Source organism: Haliotis rubra, unplaced genomic scaffold (assembly GCF_003918875.1).
Source record: "Haliotis rubra isolate DU_JTF1 unplaced genomic scaffold, ASM391887v1 Scf4, whole genome shotgun sequence".
In the NCBI taxonomy this organism is placed as follows: Eukaryota; Metazoa; Mollusca; class Gastropoda; order Lepetellida; family Haliotidae; genus Haliotis; species Haliotis rubra.
The window spans coordinates 6075958-6101894 of record NW_025767079.1 but is presented as its reverse complement, the minus strand read 5'-3'; the positions used below and the strand labels follow the sequence as shown (position 1 = coordinate 6101894).

General features: G+C 39.1%; 1 protein-coding gene across 1 annotated transcript in view; it reads right to left on the bottom strand.

The window, feature by feature from the left end:
• Positions 1–25937, bottom strand: part of LOC124287063 (probable serine/threonine-protein kinase kinX) — a 94954-nt gene that overhangs the window by 50195 nt on the left and 18822 nt on the right. Inside the window, 1 exon segment of the mRNA XM_046723542.1 lies at positions 9220–9458. Coding sequence (XP_046579498.1) covers positions 9220–9458 — 239 coding nt within the window.

Here is a 25937-nt window from a genome sequence, read left to right as displayed (position 1 = left end):
AGCCTATCAGTAACAGTGAAACACACATGTTTCCGTTTCATCATACTACTGCATTAATCAGGACTCAAGCATGTAAGCTTCGGGACGATGATTCACGCCGTTCAAACACAGGACCAAAATTCCGGACAGGAGATGAGGACGATATCAAATACCAACTTACGCATGTAACTAGCTTCGAGCCCATGTTATCCAACTGAAATGAAACCGGCACAAATTTCCAAAGGCATAGTGAATGAGAAAAACACCCTGTCCAGGAGTTTGAAGTCTTCTCCCACAAAAGCAAAAGCTGACTGGACTCTGTGTCAACATTGACTTGTGTGAGAAAGGAAATAAAAAAACATTTAGCCACCATGCTTGAATGACAGGTTGTATCCTAGCAGGCCAAGAGACGCTCAAACAAACCCTATAATGGTATATTTGAAGAAATCATGGGGGGGGGAATTTACTCAGTTCTCAACCTGAATATTGGCCGTTATGTTAGATATATAGTAGGGAACTATGAAGTCTTCCTTTAAAAGCCATGTGTAGAGTTCACAAACAAAAGACTACAGTAGTAAACTTGCTTCAACCAGTGTTAATCTACCAACCCGTTTTATGAAGTTCATGATCGCAGATTAGGTAATCCAAACACAATTCAGCTAATCCAGTCCGTCCTAGTGCGAGGAGACTCGACCATCACCATTAGGAAGCAACAGCCAGTCTGCCTGCCATTGTAGCTTCACAACTGCTATCAAACGACCTTCACCTCTGAATAAATCATTACTCGTCTGGAGTGACAGAAGGTTGCAATGCTTTGAGCCGATCCCCTCTATCTCATTATGACGTCACGGTCCTGACTTTCCCCACTGTTAAATTTAACATAGTTTGGCTAAATGACAAACAAGGGTTTCGCTTGACTTGCTACGGCCATGCCAGGTATGGAGTCTCCCTCACAATAATGCTTAGTATGACACGGAGACGGCTCAGGCTTTAACCTGTGGATTTGACACAGGGTTTTCCTTTATGATTCAGTGGACTCTCCGATTAGCCTCAGGTTAGAGCTAAGACTGTCCACTTTACCAGGATTTTAGGAAGGTTAAACTGGGGCCTAAAACCTCTCCCTGCCTTGTCCTACGTTTATCTAATTAGTGCTAATTTCCATGCTCATAAATCAAGTCTGATTGTCAGGGAGATTATACAAACTATCAACAGTCCCAGATTTCCTAATACTGGACAATAGAGTCTGTTGCTGTAAGATTAGATCATTCACAAATGTCTTACTACTCAATGTGCTTGTGTAAATTACCTCAACTTGATTCTAAATATTGGACAAAAATCTTCATGGCTGTAACAACAGACAACTCACAAAAGGCATAAAATTGACCCCTCTAGATATGGCTCTTGGTTAAAATCTACTGAAATGAAATAAAACTGCAATCCAGCAAAAAGGCCGACCTTAACGAGACATTATTCAAATATTAGCAAGTGCTAATGGAGTTAACTGCCGAAAAACAAATATTCTTCAGATGTATTAATATTAGGCTGTTATACTTAAGAAAAGTCGGCTTGCGACCAGTCTGTATGACTACTGCAAATATGGAAGCTGGAGGTGACATCACAAAGGAATGAGGTTAAAGTTGAAAATTTTAACATGGACAAGTGAATTCCAGCACGTAACTTTCAAACTTCGTAAGGGGCAAGACAAAACTCTAAACAAGGAAAAGGGTATCGTCAGTTATCAGAGTGGAGTTCTCACTATCATGGCCTTCCTGGAGGGGCTTTATAAATAGAAGGCGACTGATTCAGTGAAATACAAAACCACCGCAGAGCTCCCTTATCATAATGTACCAGACCCAAGTTTTTTGTTCAATGCGCAAGCAGCAAAAAGGCGCTTTGACAGAGCTTTCTTTCAGAGAGCCAGATGCATTCAGACTTCATGAACATAACGCTGCATGTGTCCCTATGATGTGGGGGAACTGCAGATATCTTCTTCAAAATGTTCCCTCTACCGTGATAACAACTGCCCAACACTGCTTATTTAGCAGTTGTGTCAGCCGTGATGGTTTAATATCTAAGAAAGATATGTTTGTTCGGATCTGCTTTATTGTGATAAGGCTAGCTTCCTTTAAGTTCATTTTAGCCACTTAGCAATTAAGATTTTGATGTAAAAAGATTTTCAAGACTGTAAATGGTTTACTCTGGTGTACTGAGGGCTCAGCAAGACTGAACATGCCTCTCCAAGCAAAGCAAGTAGCTTGACAACGCTACAAGAATCTGTACCGAAAAGTCACACTCACAAAATAAAAGAAGTTGTTATCCATAAAGTTTGTTCAATATTGTACTTCCCAACTTCTAAAATGCCACTCAAAGAAATAATTATTATCAACCCGTGAAGGTCCGGGTTAGAATTGGTCTTCAGGAACCCATGATCATCGCAAGGGGCGACTAATGGGATCAGGAGGTCAGGCTCTCTGACTTGGTTGACACATGTCATCGTGTCCCAATTGCGCAGATCAATGCTCATGTTGTTAATCACTGCATTGTCTGGCCCAGACTCGATTATTGACAGACTGCCGCCATATAGCTGGGATATTGCTGGGTGCGGCGTTAAACAACAACCAAACCAAACAAAAATAATAATCATCATCACTGACAGAAATACACTAACGTGTATAAATAGTTGACATTATCGAGTTAATGAGAGGCCAAATGTTTCAACAGCAGTCAGAATTTCACAACATGTAACTTCGTCTACACACTTGGAAGAAAAAGAAACAATGAAGCTCAGTAACTGATACTATTCATACCTTGTCAACTTCAGAGTAAAGATTAACTACAGCAGCAGTCAGTTCAATGAAGTCAAAAGATTGGTGTCACCTATAAATATTAATGTCTGACATCTCATATTTACACTAAATATGATCTCATATTTCTCACAAGAAACAGTAACGAGACAGAGAGACACCGTATCTTATCAATCCTTAGCTACTGTATGTCATCATCCCAAAATGTCCTATTTACAAGTCAAAATTATTTCCTGGTTCCATATTTTCTTTCCATCTACTGTTATCACCTATATATCTGACTCGAATACAATACAAATACAAATAATAATAAATAATAAATTATTACATAAGAATATTGATTAACAATGATAGATTGAAACCTTTATAAATTCAAGGCAAAATAATTATTTTCTTCACCCACAAACAAAAAACCTTCAACTCTGTGACCTATTGCTCTACTTTTCCATTAAAGGACAAATTCTAATAAAAATTCTGCCATTAACTTTTTCCTGAAGTGTTTTCCAAATATTCCCTAACTCCCCTGACCTGGGTAAGCCATGTTTCAGTAATCGGCACAGTGTGACTCTGCAAATATTTTGGTTTCGAAATTTGCTAATTCATGAGGGTGTTCCTCTTTGGAATAAACAAAAGAGTCGGTGGCTGACAAGCGGAAGAGGCAACATTTCTCTGTCTTGCACTGTCCTCTAACGCCCTGTACCACCCTGATGCCGTACTGTACCGCCCCACCCTGGTATTAGACCACGGGGATTAACTGTCGCGGACCAACACTGAGATTTCAGTTGTGGAGACAGGAGCTGGGTGATCGGTGAGAGAAAACGCTGGAATTGTGTGAGGAGGCCGGAAGCTAACATGAGATGAAATATGACACCTGTTGTCTCTTCGAAAAATTAACATGAAACTTTTGTAATTAGGTCTGTGTAAATATATTAGGTAGAATGTGAAAGGATTAGGAGCATGTTATTTACCTTGCTTTTTCTTAAATGTGTTCTTTCAAACCTTTTTTGAGGAGAAACAATTGTTTTCTTTCTCTTTTTTGAAGTTTACTTATTCTTCTGTATTAGCAGTGAACAATCCATTCATGTTGCTTATGTAAATCATTGCAGTAAGTATTATTTTGTTGTTAGATTAAAGAGAAAGAGAGAGCGGGAGAGTGGAAGCGAGGGAAGGACTGACTGATGGACAGATGGACAGAGGAGAAAGAAGAAAGCCCAAGAGGGAGGAAGGGAGGAAGCAGAGTATGAAACTCCCAAACATTTCAGCCAGACCACAGGGCTGGTTAGATGTGAAACTTGCCAGTCCTGACCAAACCGTACCTGCCCACAAAAAATACTAATTTACTTAGTATAATTAAATTAAAACTTGTACAATATTGAAAAAAACAACTAATACTAACTTCATATGCATGTCTAAATTTCAACCCGACCGTCGGGCAGGTGAATTTGAGAATGTGGCAGTCTGTGTTGAAAATAACCCGTCCCGAACGGTCGGGCAGCAGGTATTTCAAACACTGGAGGAAGGGAAGGACTGATGGATGAATGGACGGAGAGAACAGAAAGAAGAGAGGCCAAACAAAGAGAGGAGGGATGGGAACTGGGAGAGAGAGAGGGAGTGAAGGGAGGGAGAGAGAGGGAGGGAAGGACTGACTGATGAATGGACGGAGAGAACAGAAAGAAGAGAGGCCAAAAGAGAGAGAATGAGGGATGGTAACTGGGAGGGAGAGACGGAGGGAAGAAAGAGAGAAGAGGAGAGCAGGAGGAGTGAGGGACAGACAGACAGACGAAGGGGAAAGGACAGAGACCAAGAGAATCAGCATGAGTCTTTAGTCCTGGATACAAGTACTGCTATGTTGAGTATTTCGGATTAGAATTAGTCCAAAGTAAACTTTGCTGTTTGTAAAAGAAAATGTCCTGGATCAGGTGCTCAAGCTTTGTGACTGGGTTAATAGCGTTAAACAGCAAACACACACACACCTCACTGGAAATAGTCTCGACTCTGACTCACGATTGTAACTGCTTATAGGCTGCATATGGACCACTAATATGTCACTCTAATATACAATAATCAGTTTTAATAACTGAAAATCAACATTCACGTTATTTCCTTCTGAGTAACCACATCAGAATACTTGTCAAGTAGAGGGCTGACTGTCAATATTGATCATAGAGACTGACAATCAATGAATAAATATCAATCTACTATTGATAAACATTGGAGAAGTAACTTTGGACAAACATAAACACATGTAAAGGAAGTCTCAAATACAATAAACTAAAATAGAATTAACTTAAAGCAACCACTATTTTGAGTTCATTATAACCCTAGTTTTATACTAAGTGGCTAGGACCAAAACACAGTTTGTTATATCCGTCAGTTTGTTACCTCAAGCCTATTTATCATAACCATGGCTTGATGTATTCTCTGGAGAGAGGTGACACATTTCTGTTACAGGTGAGTAATTTATTCAGTCTAAAAGTTGACAGGCCAATTTGGCACAAGTCTGAATGGGTAAACAAAATTTAATCACAATAGCTTATGTAATATAGTTTTGATGACAGTGTCCATACTAAAAATCGCTGATAATTCTTCCCGTGGATAATATTTCTGATTTTAGATATTTTCAGTCAGCCTAGTCTAGAATATATTATTGTTAGGTTTAAATGAAAATAATGTTTATTCAACAACATTTGTTACGAGGCAAAACTGATGAGTGATGAAAGTCGGGTCAAGATCACTGCTGACAAAATCATCTTATATTATAAATATGCTATCATCACCAATAACCTCAATGTTTTATATTTACACATGTCATATTGACCACAAATTTCACTTAATCCAGACAGTATCAGTTTCAAAGAAGGGTACTTCTGAAGTCTGCCGATGTATTGAACAAACTCACAATAGCCAATAAAACCAAAATTAGCATGCAAAGCATATTTCCTCCAAGACCTTGAACTGCCACAGATCACTAAAAATCCACTACAAAGGAATTATCATTCCATTGAAACTCTAGTGGAATGGATTTTGTGCTCAGTGAGGTTCAAAATGTCCATCTGCCCAAGACTGTAAATGCTCAAATTGCTGCCCGTTGCTACCGATTCCCTCAAGAGCGCCATGACTAATGGTAATTGCAAATCAATATTTTTCTGTTTCCATGGTTACTTGGAGAATGCAAATGTAACAAAAATTTCAGACATCATGAAAGATATCATGATACAGACGTTGTGGCGTAATCTTTAAATCTGAAGACATATGATCCACAAAGCTGACATATTTCAATCCACAAATAACATTGATGATAAATTTGTCTATAGAGAAGCCAGAGTTACCTCCCTTACACTGTTGAGCACTACAGATGAACACAGTGTTGATGGATGTCATTTTGATTCATAGTAAATTTCCATGCTGATAAATAATGTTCAGATTCGAACATTTCTAGGAATTGCTCTGAGTGAGTGAGTGAGTGAGTGAGTTGGGTTTACCCCCACTTTGAACATTATTACAGTTGTATCCAGCAAGTCAGTTTAATTAGCAAAGACAATCCAGAGTAACAAATGTCTCAGACATTTTTAGTCAGCATGTAATCACTGTTTACAATAGGCTTGATTTGATTGATCAGTTATGATCATAAAATATTACAATTTCTATTTTCTTGAGGCATTGTATATCAAAACACCCTATTCCCTCTGACAAAAATGTCTGGAGGAATATTACTGACTCATAACCAATGTGATATTATCAAGTACGGAGAACAGCTTCCAAATGATTTCTTGGAAATCAAGTGGAAGAGGCCAACATCTGTTCTGTTTATGCGTATTGCATTTATAAACTATCTTTAGCTGACCCCCACTAACAAATTAATGAGCGAGTGAATGTTGTTTAATGTCACGTTCCACAATATTCCTGACACCTAGCAACGGCCTGTAATATATCAAGTTTAGACCGGACAATGAGAGACTGTGCAGGTGGTGTCTCTCCATGGCAAACCAACTACACGGGCGGAGAGATTAGGAATGATGTATCCCTGATTGATCAGCAGTGAGCATGGGTTCATGATTTATCCCATAATATGTATCAGAAAAGTAATTATCGAACACTGTTCACATGTTGAGCAAATGATTGAGTGAGTGAGTTGAGTTTTACGCCCCACTCTGGAATATTCCAGCTATATGGTGGTGGTCTGTAAATAATCGAGTCTAGACCAGACAATCCAGTGATCAACAGCATGAGCATCGATCTGCGCAAATGGGAACCGATGCCAAAACATGAGCATCGATCTAAGCGCAAATGATTAATACCTATGACCAAAGAAAACACAGCAATTATTGTCAGCCTGTCAGCAATTAAGTCCCAGCTGGATAAACCAGTGGTTGATATTATGATCAACATGTCATGTTGTTGCGACCTGTGAAGATCCAGGTTGAAACTAAACATCAGCAACCAGGCTTGTCATAAGAGATGCCTGACAGAATCAGGTGGTCAGGCTCACTTACTCTATTTACAAATGTCATTGTTTCCCAACTTCCTAAATCACTGGATTGTCTGGTCAAGACCGATACCGTACAGATCATCATCACATCGCTAGAATAATGCTGAGTGCTGCGTGAAAGGACCAACTAAAATGCCATGTTGATGAGGTGCAATAATACTTATTCACCATGGTCACAAAGTCTTACTGATCAAGTCCCTTCCCTGCTGTCAATAACAGGGTGTTGGGGATGTGTTCTGGGGTCTACATGAACATAATGAACACAAATATCAAGTTGGACAATATAACGCTGCTTTCAGAACCAGTCAATACAGAAAACACAAAGCTTCTCCATTATGTAACAGACTCCTTCAACTATAATCCAACAACTGTTACCTCCCCTTAACTACCACAAAGATTGGGAATCTGTTCTGCACTGAACCTCCAATGCTCTATGCTATAATCATTATCTGTTTACAAGTCATACAACAGTCTGCCTCTCTGTCCCTGAACCACATTATTTTCTTCATTATCTCCCATCTCACTGGGGCTCCTTTTCAATGTAAATTGGATTTTTTTGTTACTATCAAAGTTATATATATTCAGAGACTACGCAGATCTTTGTCATACAAAACCACTTTTCATTTTTTTTTAAATAACATGCCTTAGTACAAAAAAGGCATCTGCTGGTTCTGACATGCTTCAAAACAATTATCATCAACTATCTCTGAAAATAATCTTATTAGACAGCGTAATTGATGTTATTCCCATGTGACTCATATGAACAGTTAATCTTCAACTGAACAAGGTTGGCCATTACTTTATCTTGAAATATTTCTGCATAACCAAAACAGGAAATATATTCTAAACAAGTCGTAAACAGACATACATGTGTTCCTCATATACTTTAATGTATTTACCCCATCCCTTTGTGATAGAATCAGTTTGATAGCTATGATGACCTCATTACTCGGTGCATACTACAGAGCCTGGGGGAAATTGGCTGATGTATAACGCAGTTTAGCTGGAGAAGACAGGAACCTGTGGGTCATCGCTGTATTAGATGAAGATGATAACCTATAGCAACATAGTGTCCCATCGTTCTCAATCATATGCCTTCCAGTTCAAAATATGAGAACCATTTTAAATCAGATCCACTCTAGATAAGATTCATAATATAGTGAGTGAGTGAGTATGGTTTTACGCCAGTTTTAGCAATATTCCAGCAATATCGTGGTGGGGGACACCAGAAATGGGCTTCACACATTGTACCCATGTGGAGAATCGAACCCGGGTCTTCAGCTTGCGGCGCGAACGCTTTAACCACTAGGTTACCCCATCGCCCCTTCATAATATAAAGTTGACAAGGAGCATATTGTGGAAGTCAGTTGTAAGTTAGTGTATGTAAAAGTATGTAACAATATGTTAAATGGAAGAACACTAAACAAGGCAGCCTCAGCTAAATGCAGGAGGTGAGCACCAAGTTGTGGAAGTGATAAATGTCAACATTTCTGAAACCCAAAACTCTGGAGCCGACAGCCAAAGGTCATAACACAAGCATATCTTGGATTCAAACCACAACCACAGATCCTGGCACAGCCAAGGAACACAGCTCTGAACACTGAATCACCACGTACCACTAATCCAGCTAGGACCCAATCCACAAAACAATCCTGGCACTATGACAGTCGCAAATCCATGTTAATTATGGGAGCTACAATCCCCTTATCGCTAAAGTGTCTTTGTGGAAATGGACCCTTCCCCAAAACAGGGATGGCAACAGGAAAATTTATTTTCAGCTGAAAACATAATATTGTGTCATCGAGTGGGGGGGTTCAGCGTTTCTCAACGGATTTAGACGAATCACAGAACTGATCAATCTGAAATAAAATTGTGAAAATACGCGAATCAGCGGAAAATTGCCATCCCTGGCAAAAACATGAGTGAGTTAACATAATGTGGCTGTACCTTCTTGAGTTTCTCGAAGGTTCCCTGTGGACATTCCCTCTTGTAGAACTTCTTGAGTCTCCTCATCTCGGGTTTGGCCATGCCGATGGCCTCCAGGTCTTCCTCCTTCACATATTTCAGGTGATCCACACACGTGATCTTCAGCTCATTGCGGAGCCCGTTGAGGTAATGTTCCAACTGCGCTTCCGCCAGGAAATCCTGGAGGTCCCGCGGAGAAGACATCTCTTCGTCCTCAGTTCCTGGAACACAATGTGGAGGGTTAAAAAATAGATCAGTTTTTAAATACAATATAGAAACCTTCATATTGGAATCATTAGTAAAACATTGGATTGAGAAAATTAGAGGTAACAGCTTTCTCAGTTGCTGTGACACAATGTAGAGGGTTAACAAAGGGATCGGTACTGAAACACATCAAGGGTTAATATTGGAATCATCATTAAAACATGAAGATGAGAGTACTGGAGGAATCATTTCTTCCTTCAGTTGCTGAAGCACAACGTGGAATGTTCATAATACTGAACTACTGAAACACAACACTGAAGTGATAACATAGAATCCTTGCTGTAACAAGTCCGGAGGATTAATACAGACAGATCTGGATGTATCATCTTTTCTTGCTGAAATGTATAATCTTTTCTTGCTGAAATGGACCCGTGAAGATCCGGGGTAGAATAGGTCTTCAGCAACCCATGTGCTTGCCATAAAAGGCGACTACGCTTGTCGTAAGAGGCGACTAACGGGATCGGGTGGTCAGTTTCGCTGACTTGGTTGACACATGTCATCGGTTCCCAATTGCGCAGATCAATGCTCATGCTGTTGATCACTGGATTGTCTGGTCCAGACTCAATTATTTACAGACCGCCACCATATAGCTGGGATATTGCTGAGTGCGGCGTAAAACTAAACTCACTCACTCACTCACTCTTGCTGAAATGACCTTTCAGAAGCTGGGGTTGAGAAAGGGCTGCACCACTATATTCAGACATGAGAGCGGCAAAGCACAAAAAACACTGAAAATTTAGCCGGGTTTCTTGGAGGTCTTTTAATGCAGATTTACATCCACCTAAAAAAACGTTCAAAATGAAACAAAATTCCCGGGAAAACTGCAGATCAGCAGAAAATTCTCATGTCTGTATATTGCTAGTTGAATAGACTTATCCTTAGTTCTGAATATTAAATGTTTACAGTAGCAAATAAACCCATATAAATTGAAAGTGAGTCCCAGTGAGACGGGAGGAAATCAAGACTTGGCTGATTTAGGGCTTTAGCTTTGCAGAGAGGGGTAGGCTGTAGGGAAAATAATGTGGTTCAGGGACTGCGAGACAGACTACTAGATGCTCATGACAGCAACCACTGTTTTCTTCTGGTCTGGACTCCAACATTTATAGGTCATGTTGACACAGAAGGAATATTGGAATCAGTGCTTAATAGAATTTCCATGTAATTGTCAATCATGGTCGTATAATATACAGCTCCCAATACATCAAAATACATCTCGAAATACAGATATCTGTATTGTAAAATATTGCAATACATTTTTGTGTCAATACACAGGCCTTATAATCTGTACAAAAATCATATATTGATTAAGTCTAAAATCTCTTGAGACAATTCACTAGGAAACCCTAAATTCAGAATAATAAATAATAACACTGTGCCAAAATTTAATCATTTGAAAAAATCAATATGAACTCTCTTCCGAGGCCTGCCACTACAACCCACCAGTGGAAACGAATCTAACTGATTGAAGATAGGATGACACTAGCGTTCCCACAAAGAAACTCTCATAATGAGTCCATGAAATTTAAGAAAGGCTTGGTGACCTAACCCAATAACTGGCCGAGGTCACCTTGACCTGACAAGGAGGCGCCACAGACAGTGAACACTATAATTCCATGGATCATTGGTTGGAACTCTTGGTAGTTCCAGCAGCATCAGATCATCTACAACTAAGGATGCAGCCAGAACAGATCTGCTCCAGGAAGCTGAGGCCATCTTCTATGTTTGTCTGGGCATGGTTGGATGGCTGACAGCAGTTTCTGATTTAGGTTGATGTTACTTGCGATTAAAGTGTTTGAGTGAAAGAATGTTGTTCTTGTTTATTTTATATATTTATTTATTTATTATTTTTGTGTGTGTGTGTGTGTGTGTGTGTGTGTGTGTGTGTGTGTGTGATATATATATATATATAAAGTTTTTTTAAACAATACCAGCAAGGACTCTCTCCAGAACACCCCTTGCAGTGAAGAAAGAAAGAAAGAAAAAAAGAAAGAAAGGCCTTGTCTCTTGGATTGTTAGTCTGTGATAGTTAAGAATACATTACAAAAGTCCAACTTACCGGTAAGTCTAAATAGGTTGGGCAAGTCGAGATTGCCTCAGTCTGATATTAAGAACTTCCCTGTGCTCGTTTAGAATTTCTACTGATATAGTTATTAGGTATTTTGCAGATATATATATTTGTAATATGAAAACTTTATATCTGGGACTAAACATCAGTCTGAAGGAAGTCTTTCTGTCACAGGTTTTTAGGTTATTTCTAGAAAGTCCCTAAGAATATTATTTAATGATGTAAAACCAATCAACAAAGGTTGTCTGCATATTAAATATACTTCTTTAACATGGAAGACAGTATGTTTAGCTCAACATAGCAATATGCCTTTCAACATAATATTCTGGCCACAATATAAATAGCATCACAAGCTTCTTTGCCACAAACATGGGATGAAGTCATCAAAGACTGAACCTACTGAAGATATTTTGACCACAATAAAAGGCGTTCTATTCAAAGGAAGCATCACAAGTTTCTCTGACTTGATACTTCAGGCCAGCACAAACATTGGATGAAGTGGTCCAAGACAAAATCTACTGAAGAACGAGCACCCAAGTCATGACGCTACATTGAATGGATATGATGTCTGACACTGACAACTGGATACTTGTACACTGCTAATAAAGATAGAGACCCTGCTGAACATCAGTGCTGTATATCTGCTGCTCCACCATCGCCATGACCCAGAACTGAAGTGTGGCAGCACACTGGCTACACCCTCCCTGCCGATGCAACTTTGAACTTCACACTCATCTCCCATGACCCCAGAACTGAAGTGAGTGAGTGAGTGAGTGGTGAGTGAGTGAGTGAGTGAGTGAGTGAGTGAGTGAGTGAACTTCAGTGACTCATGAGTGAGCCCAAGTGAGTGAGTGAGTGAGTGAGTGAGTGAGTGAGTGAGGTTTTATGCCACTTTTAGCAATATTGCAGCAACATCAAGGCAGGGGACACCAGAAATGGGTAACACACATTGTACGCAATGTGGGGAATCGCATGGTCTTCGTCACAACCCTACTTTAACCCAGCCCTCCCTGCAATGCTAAAAGCCCTAAATGAAGCAAGTCTAGATTTCCTCAGGTTCAGAATCTCCCAACTCCCAGGGGTACCTTTTCAATGCCAAGCCCTAAATTAATGTTACAAGTCAAAATTATACATATTCCTGAGACTAAGTGTTAGTTTCAGTAAACATCCAATTGTCTAGTTACTCACTGACTAGATCAGCACAGATTGGTTATAATTTCGCTGAACTTGGTTGACACATGACATCGGTTCCCAGTTGCGCAGATCGATGCTCATGCTGTTAATCACTGGATTGTCTGGTCCAGACTCGATTATTTACAGACCGCCGCCATATAGCTGGAATATTGCTGAGTGGGGCGTAAAACTAAACTCACTCACTCACATATTCAGAGACTAAGTGTTAGTCTAGTAAACATCCAATCTGTCTAGTCCTCACTGACTAGATGCACAGATGGTTATAATTTCGAACAGGTTCAATTCTTCAATTTTGTTGCAAATCATAACACAGTAAAACTGAAAAAACAAACATGATGCACTTCGTCTTTAAGCAGGACCAGCTTGAGGCCAGACCAGTGAAATTAAGTTAACTCAAGTCCTCTCTAGAATTTCTAAGAACTTCCAATTTTCAGAAATGTATTAAGTGTCAGTTCTCATGGCAAGGAAACCAAACGTATCAAGGAAACCTCAAGACTCTCAATTTCAGGATGAGATTAGTTTGGTGGAGCTGAGAAGTGGATAAGAACGGAACAGGGGTAATTGTGTCCAACAAAGTATTTTCTAGAGAGACAGATATCCATATAACAACCTGTTTTTTTCAAACATATTGTAGCAATAAAACTTTAATATGATGGCTGATATGGAGAAAGTCAATAAAGAGAAACTCGAATCAGACAAGTTCACAGACCCAGAAGGACTGATTCAGCACGTGTTTGCTACTTTGTCTGGGAGTTCACACAAGGCATTAATTACAACCGCAAAACTGCATATCGTTTAAAGAACCCTCCATGGTATCCAAAGAGTTACATTGTAATAAAATCCATTTGTTACAAGTTCAGATACAGATGAAAGAAGTTCAAAAACAACCACATGTTGATCACAAAACAAAAGTTCAAGGCTACAGAATAATCTGAGCAGTAAACAGTAAAAGGTGGATGTCAACTTCTTTATTTTGATGGACAGACATTTCGGAGTTTAATCTTACTCCTTCATCTTTTATCAAAATAAAAAAGTTGACATAATAAATTCTTGCCTTTATTGTGTATCACTTCTAAATGCCATTCAAAGACTCAATCTGAGAAGAATACACACAAATCACCAATACATTCAGAATATACACAAATCACAAATTCAGAATATACATCACAGATTTCTGTACATACTCATTAAGTCCCTGGCTGATAAATGATGCAGAATATATTTCCAATACTTGACAGTCATTGTGATCAGTGGAGAATACCCAGCAGCTCTTCAAGCCTGAACAAAGTGGTCTCAGTACAATCACTGGTTGATACAGCCCCCAGACAAACAAGCAATTGAAGATAGTGTAAACTGCTCCCCATGTGCTAATTGGCGACCTACTTTAATCAGGACCAGACACTGTTAATTGTTACCAGCTTCCAGGTTGTGCTTGACACCTGCTGTCTGTTATGTACAATGGTGTACATGGCAGGGCACCTGGGATGTGTCAGTGTTATCTCATTGGCTGACAGCTGATGATGTGATTAATTACAACAATTAGGCTGCAACACCTTGAAGATGTTATCAGTGGGATACAGAGACAGGGATGTTGGGAGGATGGGAAGTGGGGTGGGAGAGGGGATGGGGAGAATGTAGCTGAGGAGAGGCATGATTTGAGGGGAGATGGAAGAGTGGGTGAAGGGTGGGAGGGTGGGGAGGGTAGTGGGTGACGGAAGGGAGGCGAGGAAGGGGTAAGGGATAGGTGACAGGAAAAGGGTGGGGAGGGTACTGGGTGAGAAAAGGGTAAGATTTTGGGGGAGGGAAGGCTGGGTGGCAGGAGAAGGGTGGGGAGGGTAGAGGGGGTAGAGGCAGGGGAAGGCAGGTGAGGAAGGGGTAAGGGATAGGTGACAGGAAAAGGGTGGGGGAGGGTACTGGGTGAGGAAAGGGTAAGATTTTGGGGAGGGGAGGCTGGGTGGCAGGAGAAGGGTGGGGAGGGTACTGGGCAAGGAAAGGGTAAGATTTGGGGGGAGGGGAAGGGGGTGGTACTGGGTGGGAGTAGGCTGGGGAGGGTAAATGTGAGAAGATTGGGGAAGAGGGAAGTAGGTGAGGTAAGACTGTGGGTGTGGGAAGGGATGAGTGACAGGGAAATTGTGGAGAGGGAAGTGAGAGATGAGAGGGTAAAATTGGGGGTGAGTGGCAGTAAAATATCTGTTGCAGAGAAGGGATGGGGGAAGGGGGTTACAATTGGAGAAGAGGGAGGTAGGTGAGGAAGGGGTAAGACTGGGTGTGTGAGTGAGTTTAGTTTGTAACATTCATGTGCCAAATATCATCCTGTTTTGGTGTTTTGAGAACAAGGATCACTTCATACAGCAGGTGACACACACTGAGGGACAGGCTCAGTCTACAGCTAAACCTGCTTAATTGAAACACAATCTTCATGTCACAGTGAACACATTCTTGCTGTGTTAATGTGTTAGTCTGTGTCCTGTGGTGAGACATTTTATGAGTGAGTGAGTTTAGTTTTATGTCGCACTCAGCAATATTCCAGCTATATGGTTGCGATGTGTAAATAATAGAGTCTGAACCAGACAATCCAGTAATCAAACGATCTGCGCAATTGGCAACTGATGACAAGTGTCAACCAAGTCAGTGAGCCTGACCACCCAATCCCGTTAGTCACCTCTTACGACAAGAATGGATTGCTGAAGATCAAGGGTGTGTGAGAGAAAAAGGGTGATGGGGAGTGCGGACGGTGAAGAGAAGGGAGGGGTGGTTTGAGGGTAAGATGAAGAGAAGGGAGGGGTGGTTTGAGGGTAAGATTGAGGGAGAATATAGTAGTTTAGGAGAGGATATGATTGGAGGTGTGGGAATGGATGGGTGACAAGAAAGTTGGGAAGGAGAAGGGCTGAACGAAGGTAGGGGTGGGGAGGGTGGTTAAAATAGGGAAAGGTTGTGAGAGAGGATATGGGTGTGTGTGGAGGATTGAAGATCTATATGGGTAAACAGCAGGGGGGAAAGGTTGGTAGGAGAAGGAATTTGCAGGTGATGGAGGAATGGTGATGCAGACAGTCTCAGAAAGGAATTGGCAAAGGGTAAAGGATGAGAGGTACAAATGAGGCAGAGGTAGGGTTGGGGGAGGTGGTTTGGGTGGGAACTATTTCAGGAAACAGATTCAGATAATGACTTGGGGCAATAATGGACATTTTAACTTCAATTAATTTTTTTAAATTCATGATAAAAATTCTAATTTACGTCAATGTTCCCTCTTTGAAAGGTTTGAACATTTTCTTGTCCATGGCCAAAAAAACATGCAAATGATGTTTTAACAAAAGATGCCATTTAAAAAATGTAAAAATCAATAAAACATTTTTGAAAGAGATACTAAGATTTCAAACTGTAGTTTACTGACGCCAGGAATGATCAACAAAACCAAAATCATAAAATGAAAAAGTCATAAAATTTTCCTCCATCATAAATTTTGTAGGCCATAAATTCTCATGGTTAAAATAAAACAAAAAACCAAGTCCAATTCCTTTAAAATTAACCACAATCCTTTCAGACATTTAAAGAAGAGAAAAATGCAATGAGACTTGGATCCATTCACACATACATTCTCTCACAGACATCTGTCTGCAAAACTATGCACAGCGCACAATGACGCATCAGCGATGCAACCCTCAACATAATTGCAAAATTGCACCACAGCCCGAGAGCATGAAAGCAGCCATTCTGGCTTCCAAGGTCTACCTCGAAGCATTAAATAAACAAAATTGATAAGCATGACAAATAATCAATGAAGGTTATGCCAGGCCAGATCATTCCCCTCAAGTTTCACCAATAAATATGATATCAATGTCACGAAAAACTGCCTGGAAAAATGAAATATCTTACCGCTACTGCACAGCATGGTGATGTGAGTCACTGGTATCTTTTCTCCTGGGCATTCAATCAGCCCCAAATATCAAAGGCAACGACTATCCGACTATCCGTGTATCTGGTGTTTATAAACACATACTTTGATATACCCTCCTCTTCAGAACACATCGTCATGCCCTAGAAAGATTACACACGTCGCTGACCAGAAATGAAGGCTGGATGCGATTTGGAGCATTGACAGTCGATAGCTCTGGGTCTCTTTGTTACACCCGACTCATTCAGCCTTTGTGGGAAAAGAAACGATTTGGGACTGTTTTTATTTGTTGATGTTTTGTACGAGCCCATTGAAGAGGAGCAAGAGTAATGTGTGTGTCTGTGTCATTAAAGACAAGACATTCTATTTTAGTTTATCTTAGGAATAAACGATAATGTGAGAAATTATAATTCGATAAACATAATTTTCGAGTTGCTTCCCTTTTCGTAGGGCTATGTTGGAGCAGTTTAGTTTTTAGGAAGTAATTGAATGAGAAAATCATAAGGTGTCACTTTCGGAGAGATCCATTGTTCTCTAAAACAGCTGCACGTAAAGTTGTTTGAACACGCATGAATTCCACATGACCCTATTTGCTTATGATAAAGACATCTCAAGATACCCGTAACATTAAAGAATGGTGTGTGTGGAGGATTGAAGATCTATATGGGTAAACAGCAGGGGAAAGGTTGGTAGGAGAAGGAATTTGCAGGTGATGGAGGAATGGTGATGCAGACAGTCTCAGAAAGGAATTGGCAAAGGGTAAAGGATGAGAGAGGTACAAATGAGGCAGAGGTAGGGTTGGGGAGGTGGTTTGGGTGGGTACTATTTTAGGAAACAGATTCAGATAATGACTTGGGGAAATAATGGACATTTTAACTTCAATTAAATTTTTAAATTCATGATAAAAATTCAAATTTACATCAATATTCCCTCTTTGAAAGGTTTGAACATTTTTCTTGTCAATGGCAAAAAACATGCAAATGCTGTTTTAACAAAAGATGCCATTCAAAAATGTAAAAATCAATAAAAATATTTTTGAAAGAGATACTAAGATTTCAAACTGTAGTTTACTGACGCCAGGAATGATCAAAGTCAACAAAACCAAAATCATAAAATGAAAAGTCAGAAAATTTTCCTCCATCACATAAATTTTGTAGGCCATAAATTCTCATGGTTAAAATAAAACAAAAACCAAGTCCAATTCCTTTAAAATTAACCACAATCCTTTTCAGACATTTAAAGAAGAAAAATGCAATGAGACTTGGATCCATTCACACATACATTCTCTCACAGACATCTGTCTGCAAAACTATGCACAGCGCACAATGACGCATCAGCGATGCAACCCTCAACATAATTGCAAAATTGCACCACAGCCCGAGAGCATGAAAGCAGCCATTCTGGCTTCCAAGGTCTACCTCGAAGCATTAAATAAACAAAATTGATAAGCATGACAAATAATCAATGAAGGTTATGCCAGGCCAGATCATTCCCCTCAAGTTTCACCAATAAATATGATATCAATGTCACGAAAAACTGCCTGGAAAAATGAAATATCTTACCGCTACTGCACAGCATGGTGATGTGAGTCACTGGTATCTTTTCTCCTGGGCATTCAATCAGCCCCAAATATCAAAGGCAACGACTATCCGACTATCCGTGTATCTGGTGTTTATAAACACATACTTTGATATACCCTCCTCTTCAGAACACATCGTCATGCCCTAGAAAGATTACACACGTCGCTGACCAGAAATGAAGGCTGGATGCGATTTGGAGCATTGACAGTCGATAGCTCTGGGTCTCTTTGTTACACCCGACTCATTCAGCCTTTGTGGGAAAAGAAACGATTTGGGACTGTTTTTATTTGTTGATGTTTTGTACGAGCCCATTGAAGAGGAGCAAGAGTAATGTGTGTGTCTGTGTCATTAAAGACAAGACATTCTATTTTAGTTTATCTTAGGAATAAACGATAATGTGAGAATTATAATTCGATAAACATAATTTTTCGAGTTGCTTCCCTTTTTCGTAGGGCTATGTTGGAGCAGTTTCGGTTTCGGAAGTAATTGAATGAGAAAATCATAAGGTGTCACTTTCTCGGAGAGATCCATTGTTCTCTAAAACAGCTGCACGTAAAGTTGTTTGAACACGTATGAATTCCACATGACCCTATTTGCTTATGATAAAGACATCTCAAGATACCCGTAACATTAAAGAATCGGCAACTGTCATTCAATTTGCCACAACAAAAGACATACAGAAAGGGGGTCCCTTAAACATGTCTTTTGACTTTGAAAACTGAGAGCCAAGTTCACCAGTACAGAGGCTGGTCATGGTTTTTACAATATGATTTAACAAAGTTGTTACAATATGTTTAAAATATTACTTGTAGGCATCATACTTTTAGTAGATATTGGTATGCAGATGATGAAGTTTCTGTTGTCAGAGCTGTCAAATTAGTTAACAGAAAATGGTTTTAGGGTTAACTTGAGACATGTTAGATTTGATTGAAATTCTTAAATATTTTTAGATTTGATACCAGTATGTACATTGGGAGAAAATGATGATAACGATGATGACGACGACGATGGTGATGATGATGACAATGATGATGATGATAACGATGATGATGATGATGATGATGATAACGATGGTGATGTGATGATGATAATGATGATGATGATAAGATACCCTACTTCAATGCTTAATGACTGTTATTATTAAAAAAATAAATAAATTGACAGATAGATGTGTCATTCTTAAATACATATGATACAAATAATTCAGTCAGTACAAGCACTGTCAATACAAACTTTTCATCACTTACAGCCCAGACAGATCTATGTTGTATACTGCATCAAAAAGAATAAGCTAAACTGTGATCTCAACTAACATACCAATCTGCTCTTACAACTCAGACTTATGTACAAGCATTCTCTATACACATTATATCACAATGTTCTTAAATAAATATTCAGAAGCACATGTGTCTTCCAATACGAAACAGCCAACTTGACAAGTGCATGTGAAAGGCAAACGCTTGCTCGCTGGAGCACGTAAATCTGATTAAAGGTTATATACCTATTGGCATACACACATCACTGACTTGCGGTACACAACATTTGTCTGTCTCAAAGGGCAGCCTGCCGCCTATTCAGGCTCTGTGTTTAATGCCGTTTATGGGTTTAATACCAACTCCACAATAAGTACAAAGGAGTCTGGAGTCTGGCAGCGTATGCCTCAACGCTAAATATGGCTGTAAAGCAAGACAAGTTATGCCTGGCATTTCAGGTAGATGCATCTGTCACAACAAACCATAATACAAAACTTTACTGGGGCATGTTGTGGTTATGTAAATATGTCATTTACTTGTGGGAAAATTGGTATTTTCAGACTGAAATATTTCATTTTGTTCAGGTTCAAATGCAATATTTGTATAGTGACATGTAAATATGTATATGACCAAAATGTAACCCTAACACCCCCTATAAGCTAAGGCAACTCAGTATACACAACTTTTGATGGGATATATACACATATGACACAAAATTCATTCTCATATATCAAGTGTAGATTGACATAAAATGATATATCCGTAATCCCTATCAAAAGTTGAGCATTACAGTTGTAGTGAGTATAAATAAACGGTACAGAAGTTCCAGTGCCAAGTGGGGCGGTGGGGTAGCCTAGTGGTTAAAGCGTTTGCTCGTCATGCCGTAGACCCGGGTTCTATTCCCCACATGGGCACAATGTGTGAAGCCCATTTCTGGTGTCCTCTGTGATATTGCTGGAATATTGCTAAAAGCGGCGTATAACTAAACTCACTCACCCACACTCCAGTGCCAAGGATGTTATACCTAAGGGGAAAATGATATCAACTTCCTTTGAAGTATACACAACACAAACTGTGTAACTTTATATTCTAACAAGTGGTCTCTGTCCCTTGTTTGATAAGTAAAATGTCAATGTGCAGTCATGCATGAAAATGACTCAAGCCTCAAGGCAAAACATACATAAAAAAAGTAACACAAACAAATACTGTACTGGGTACTGGGGTACTCGGGTCAGGTGGGTACTGAGAAGGACACAGGAAGCCACAAGTACACGGGGTTAGTCACGTGATAACCGTTTCATGAGATAAATTCAATTTTTCTCCATGGTTACACTCCAAGTCTCTAATGTTCACATCTGACTATGCACACACTCCTTTCGACTTTTTATGCCGAATAAAGATAAATCTTGTGTCAACTGCAGTGCATGCATAACCAGATTGTTTTATGTTTCTGAAAATTCCCTCTCATAAATCTTTTAACCATCTCTTTCCACCTACACTTAACGACCGCCTCCGTGGTGTAGTGGTTAGAGCGTCCACCTGGAGAGCGGAAGGTCGCGGGTTCGATCCCCGACTGCGTCATACCCATACACGTTAAAATATGGTACTTGTTGGTCCCTGCCTGGCGCTCGGCATTAATGGGTACAACAAGGACTGGTCGGCTCGGAGTCAGTATAATGTGTCTGAGTGGGGTATTCATGCTTCACTGCGGCATGGTATCTCAGTGGGCTAGCACTATAAAACCAGCTTAAGTCTGGGCTAGTACAAGCAGCCACACATACACATACACACTCATGCACGTCGTCATATGAGCGAAATATTCTCAAGCACAACGTTAAACCCAATTCCACATCACATCACCTACACTTAACATAGTCTGTTAACACATGTCCAACAACCAGGAAGTAAATCTAAACTATCCCCAGACCTATAATCCTGGGATATACATATATATCAACCCTGAAACAAATATATCAAAGAAAGCCCATGCAAGTCTAGATTATTTAGCAAGCCTAGATTACTGCAATTTTTGTCCATAAATGATGAAAGTCTCTTGGTCCCTTTTATAATATTTTATTTAACATTAGAACCTTTTTTTCCTGTAAAATATGTTCATTTCAGAAACTAGATGTTAGTCTAGTAAGATGAATGCAAACTGATTTCAAAATGTTGACATCAGAGGAACGATTAAAACAACCCCATTTATCTATGTCGGCAAATCATCAAAGCATAATGAACAATAAACTATACGTTTGAAGTAAATACCATCACTAATGTAACTGTATTTTAGTGCACTTGTGACCATTTAATTTCAAGTCCTATCAAGCCATTATCAGAACAATGACTGGAGTTACATAAAGTACAGAAGCTATTTCGGTTAATGACAGTGACCCATATCTGTCCAGAAATGTTATATGATCATGAAATGTACAGAAGCCGTGTCTTATAAATAGCTTGTGGATTTCCTGCAATAGCTGGCAGCATGATCTGTCCACTGGGTAAATATGATACATTCATGATCTGAGTGGACAGCTATGTCATGGAAGAGTGGACAGCAATGCCTGTACTGACCCATCTACACTGGACAGGCTGAGTGACCGATTTTAGAGCCATGGGCGTCTGACCTCACGGTTAATACATTATTATATCATAACTAGATTACAGATGGCAGCTTGGTCTGACAGAACATAAATTAGTTTTAAGTCCAGTGAAGTGAATGAGTAAGGTTTTACGCAGCTTTTAGCAATATTACAGCAATATCACAGCAAGGGACACCAGAAATGGGCTTCACACATTGTATCCATGTGGAGAATCGAACCTGGGTCTTCGGCATGATGAATGAACGCTTTAACCACTAGGCTACCCCATCAGTGGACATATTGTGGTCATGTCGACAAGTTTTCTGAACTGATGCAAATTTGTTGATGCTGATGTTCAGTATTTGTTCTGTTTAAGTGTCACAGTTCTTACTGTGTAGCCTTCTGTCCACAACATCTGTTCAGCAAAAGTCCTAAATAATGTAAGTATAGATTTTTTTTCAGGTTCAAAATTTCCCATCTTACTGAGACTTCTTTTCAATATAAACAGACTCTCCCATACGTTTCTTTCAAAATTACATTTTGAGCATTAAAGGTTTAGTCAGTTTAAGTTTGTATACATATGGTAACACATTAATTGTGAACTTTACCATGATGCCACAGGGTGTTAGAAATAAAGAAACAGCTTTCTTGTTAACTTTAGAAATTATAAAAGAAAGAGTGATTTCAAAGTTGAAGTCACATGAACACTATTTCACAAAAAAAAACCAAAGAGATTAAGGCTGTAACGATTCACTCGCATATTCGGTGAATCGAACCGTAGCCCTTCATGAATTCAATTCGTTATTCGTGGTCACCAGAACCGAATACTTACGATTTTTTTAATTGAGCATGTTTTACTTGAACCCTTATGTCCTTTTCCAAAGTGAGATATGCAAGAATGGAATATATTCTTGCATTGCAGTAGTGCAAGTCATGTTAGTTTGCCAAGACTGCACATGGTACTGTTGATTAGTGGTGTTCCGATGATCGATTATAATCGAAAATTGATTGGTTACCCTTTTCCGACGCTAATAATTTTTATGAAAACAGTAATGAATACCCAACTCAGACCACAAGACAACTGGCAGTTACAGATGATTATAACTTCGGTCCGCATTATTCACAAAATTCACAATCATATTGCGTCTACTTACGCCTTGAAATGAAGTGAAGTTGACTGAAAATGGATACAGAGTGTACATATTTTGTTTCGCTTAATGTCATATTTATTGAAGCTGTCGATCACAACAAACTGGCATGCACACTCCGACGCAGCGATGACTTGCATGTTTACCTCATTCCATGAGCGTACAACTGCTGCTTACCTTGTTCATGACGGACGTATCTAAATACATAATAACCCAGCTGCAGAATATAAAAAATAAACAAAAGGAACAAAAAGTCTAAATAAATAATGATCTGCCAGTAATGTGTTAAGATAAATAAGCGAAGTTTTGGTGAAATCATAATTGTTGTTAGCTTTCGCGCCAAACAAAATGGCGGCTGCCAACCGGGTTGATGGCGATGAAATATTCAACTACCCTTGCGGGAAAGGCAGATCCAATGTTTGGAAGTGTTTCGGATTTTGGAAGAAATGTCAGGGGTCCCCAACGAAGGAAAAACTTGACATGTCAAAGGCGATTTGTCGTATTTGGCGAAAGGAATACGCAAACAAAGTATCGACCCATAATTTCGTGATACTATCAAGTGAATGGTCTAATAGAGAATTATTTGAAAATAGAAAAGTAAAGATGTTATGAATGTGTTGTTTACTGTATCATCATGTTATACATGCATGATATGAATCTGTCCATACTCTTAAGTCTATTACTATCAGTACGAAATTTGAAACTACAGAATACATACAAACAAATTGAAACGTTATTGAAAACGAATGACATGTAGGCCTTGTGACATGCATTATCGTAAATCAGGTTAAAACTTGAGTACCCTTTTACTTTGCTATGTCAGAGTCACTTTTGGATATATATCTACTTGCAAACATAAAATATATGAAATAAATCCTGAAAGTTGATTTCATAAATGATAAGAGATTATTTATTTGTCTAAATCAAGAACATAATTGATATTTGTCTTGTACTTAGTCCATCTAAAATATATGTTTGTGTCTATATATTTCAATTTCAATGAATTTTCTTCCAATTTCGTAGAATTTCTAGTGAAACGTATTGACGTAGTTTAGGCTAAAATTTGTAGCCACTAGTATGATAAAATTGTTGAGGTTGGCATCTCTGGCATTGATGGTAAATAAATAATAAACCATAAAAAGAACAAATTCTTTTTCTTTTCTTTTGTTCAAATTCAACCATCTGTCTCTGAACTGAACTTACTTACCTTTAGGAGTCTGAGACAATACCAAACACATGGTCTTGTGTAACATATGTTTTATTCTGAGGTTATTCTTGTCATTTCATTTAACCGATTATTAACCGATGATTGATCGGTTGAGCCAATCCGATTGTAACCGATGATCGATTATGAAATCACAACCGATTCCCAACACTACTGTCGATTATAACTATTACATACGAAATTTGAGTGTCATGAGATCACTGGTTATTGCTGTGACAAATCAAAACTGTCAACATGGGCGTTCCATATTGTACATCAATCACTTAACTACAATATTGTATTCGTGAATAACTATTCATATTCGTAACCCAATATTCATGATACGTATCATATTCGCCACATAGTGTATTCATTGCAGCCCTAAACGAGATACAAGAAAGATTTAGTTTTGTGCAAAATATGTTCACTGAATGGAAGTAAAGAACAGCGAGTTATTCACCCTAGATACAATCATTCACTCAAATATTCATTCATTTCTAATTGCTTCACTCCTGACAATTATCCACTCCTTGAAAATCATTTTCACCCTTTACACCAATCATTCACTTCTTACACAAACATTAATTCTTTTTACAATCGTTAATTCAATATATACATTTCACTCAAAATACAACCATTAGCTCTTGATACAATCATTCAATTACATTTTTTGTAGTATGAAAGCCAAAGGTCCATATACCAGGCATTACATAACAAATGCAAAAGACACACACGCTTAGTGACCATTAGTTTGACACCATAATGCATGAGTGAGTGTGTGAGTGAGTATGGTTTTACGCCGCTTTTAGCAATATTTCAGCAATATCACGGCGGGGGACACCAGAAATGGGCTTCACAAATTGTACCCATGTGGGGAATCGAACCCGGGTCTTCGGCGTGATGAGCGAAGGCTTTAACCACTAGGCTACCCCACCGCCACCCATAATGCATGAATAATGTTCAAAGATTTATGATACAATCATTCACTCCTGGAACAATCATTCATGGTTGGAACAGAGACGACTTTATGTGCAACTCCCTAATTCACTACAACACCCAGAATGCATCTTCCATCTGAACACAGGTTTTACGAGAAATACTTTTTCTGAAACATCTGGCTATCAGAAAAGACAGATGAAGCTTAAAGTTAATTTTTTCTCCAGGCATCTCAATAAGCTAATCTCAGAGCAACATTTCCAGTCATGATTAAACACTAAATATAAACATCCCAGCTACAGTGAAGAGGTGAGGAGGCAGCTGGTCCATCATTAGTCACTGGCTTCATCCCAGGCAAGTCATACAGAGTTATCTCCCTTCAGCATTTACACAGTGCATGAATCTCATCTTCTGGGTGATTACCCATGATAAGACGGATTTGGTTTTAACTGCAGCCATGTAAAAAACATATGGGGTGCTTCTTGAGTCAGGTTTCTTCAAATAAATTTTAAAAAGGTGTTTGCCTTACAAAAAATATAAGAACTTCATGAATACCTGCAATTTCTGAAGATTGGGCATAATTAA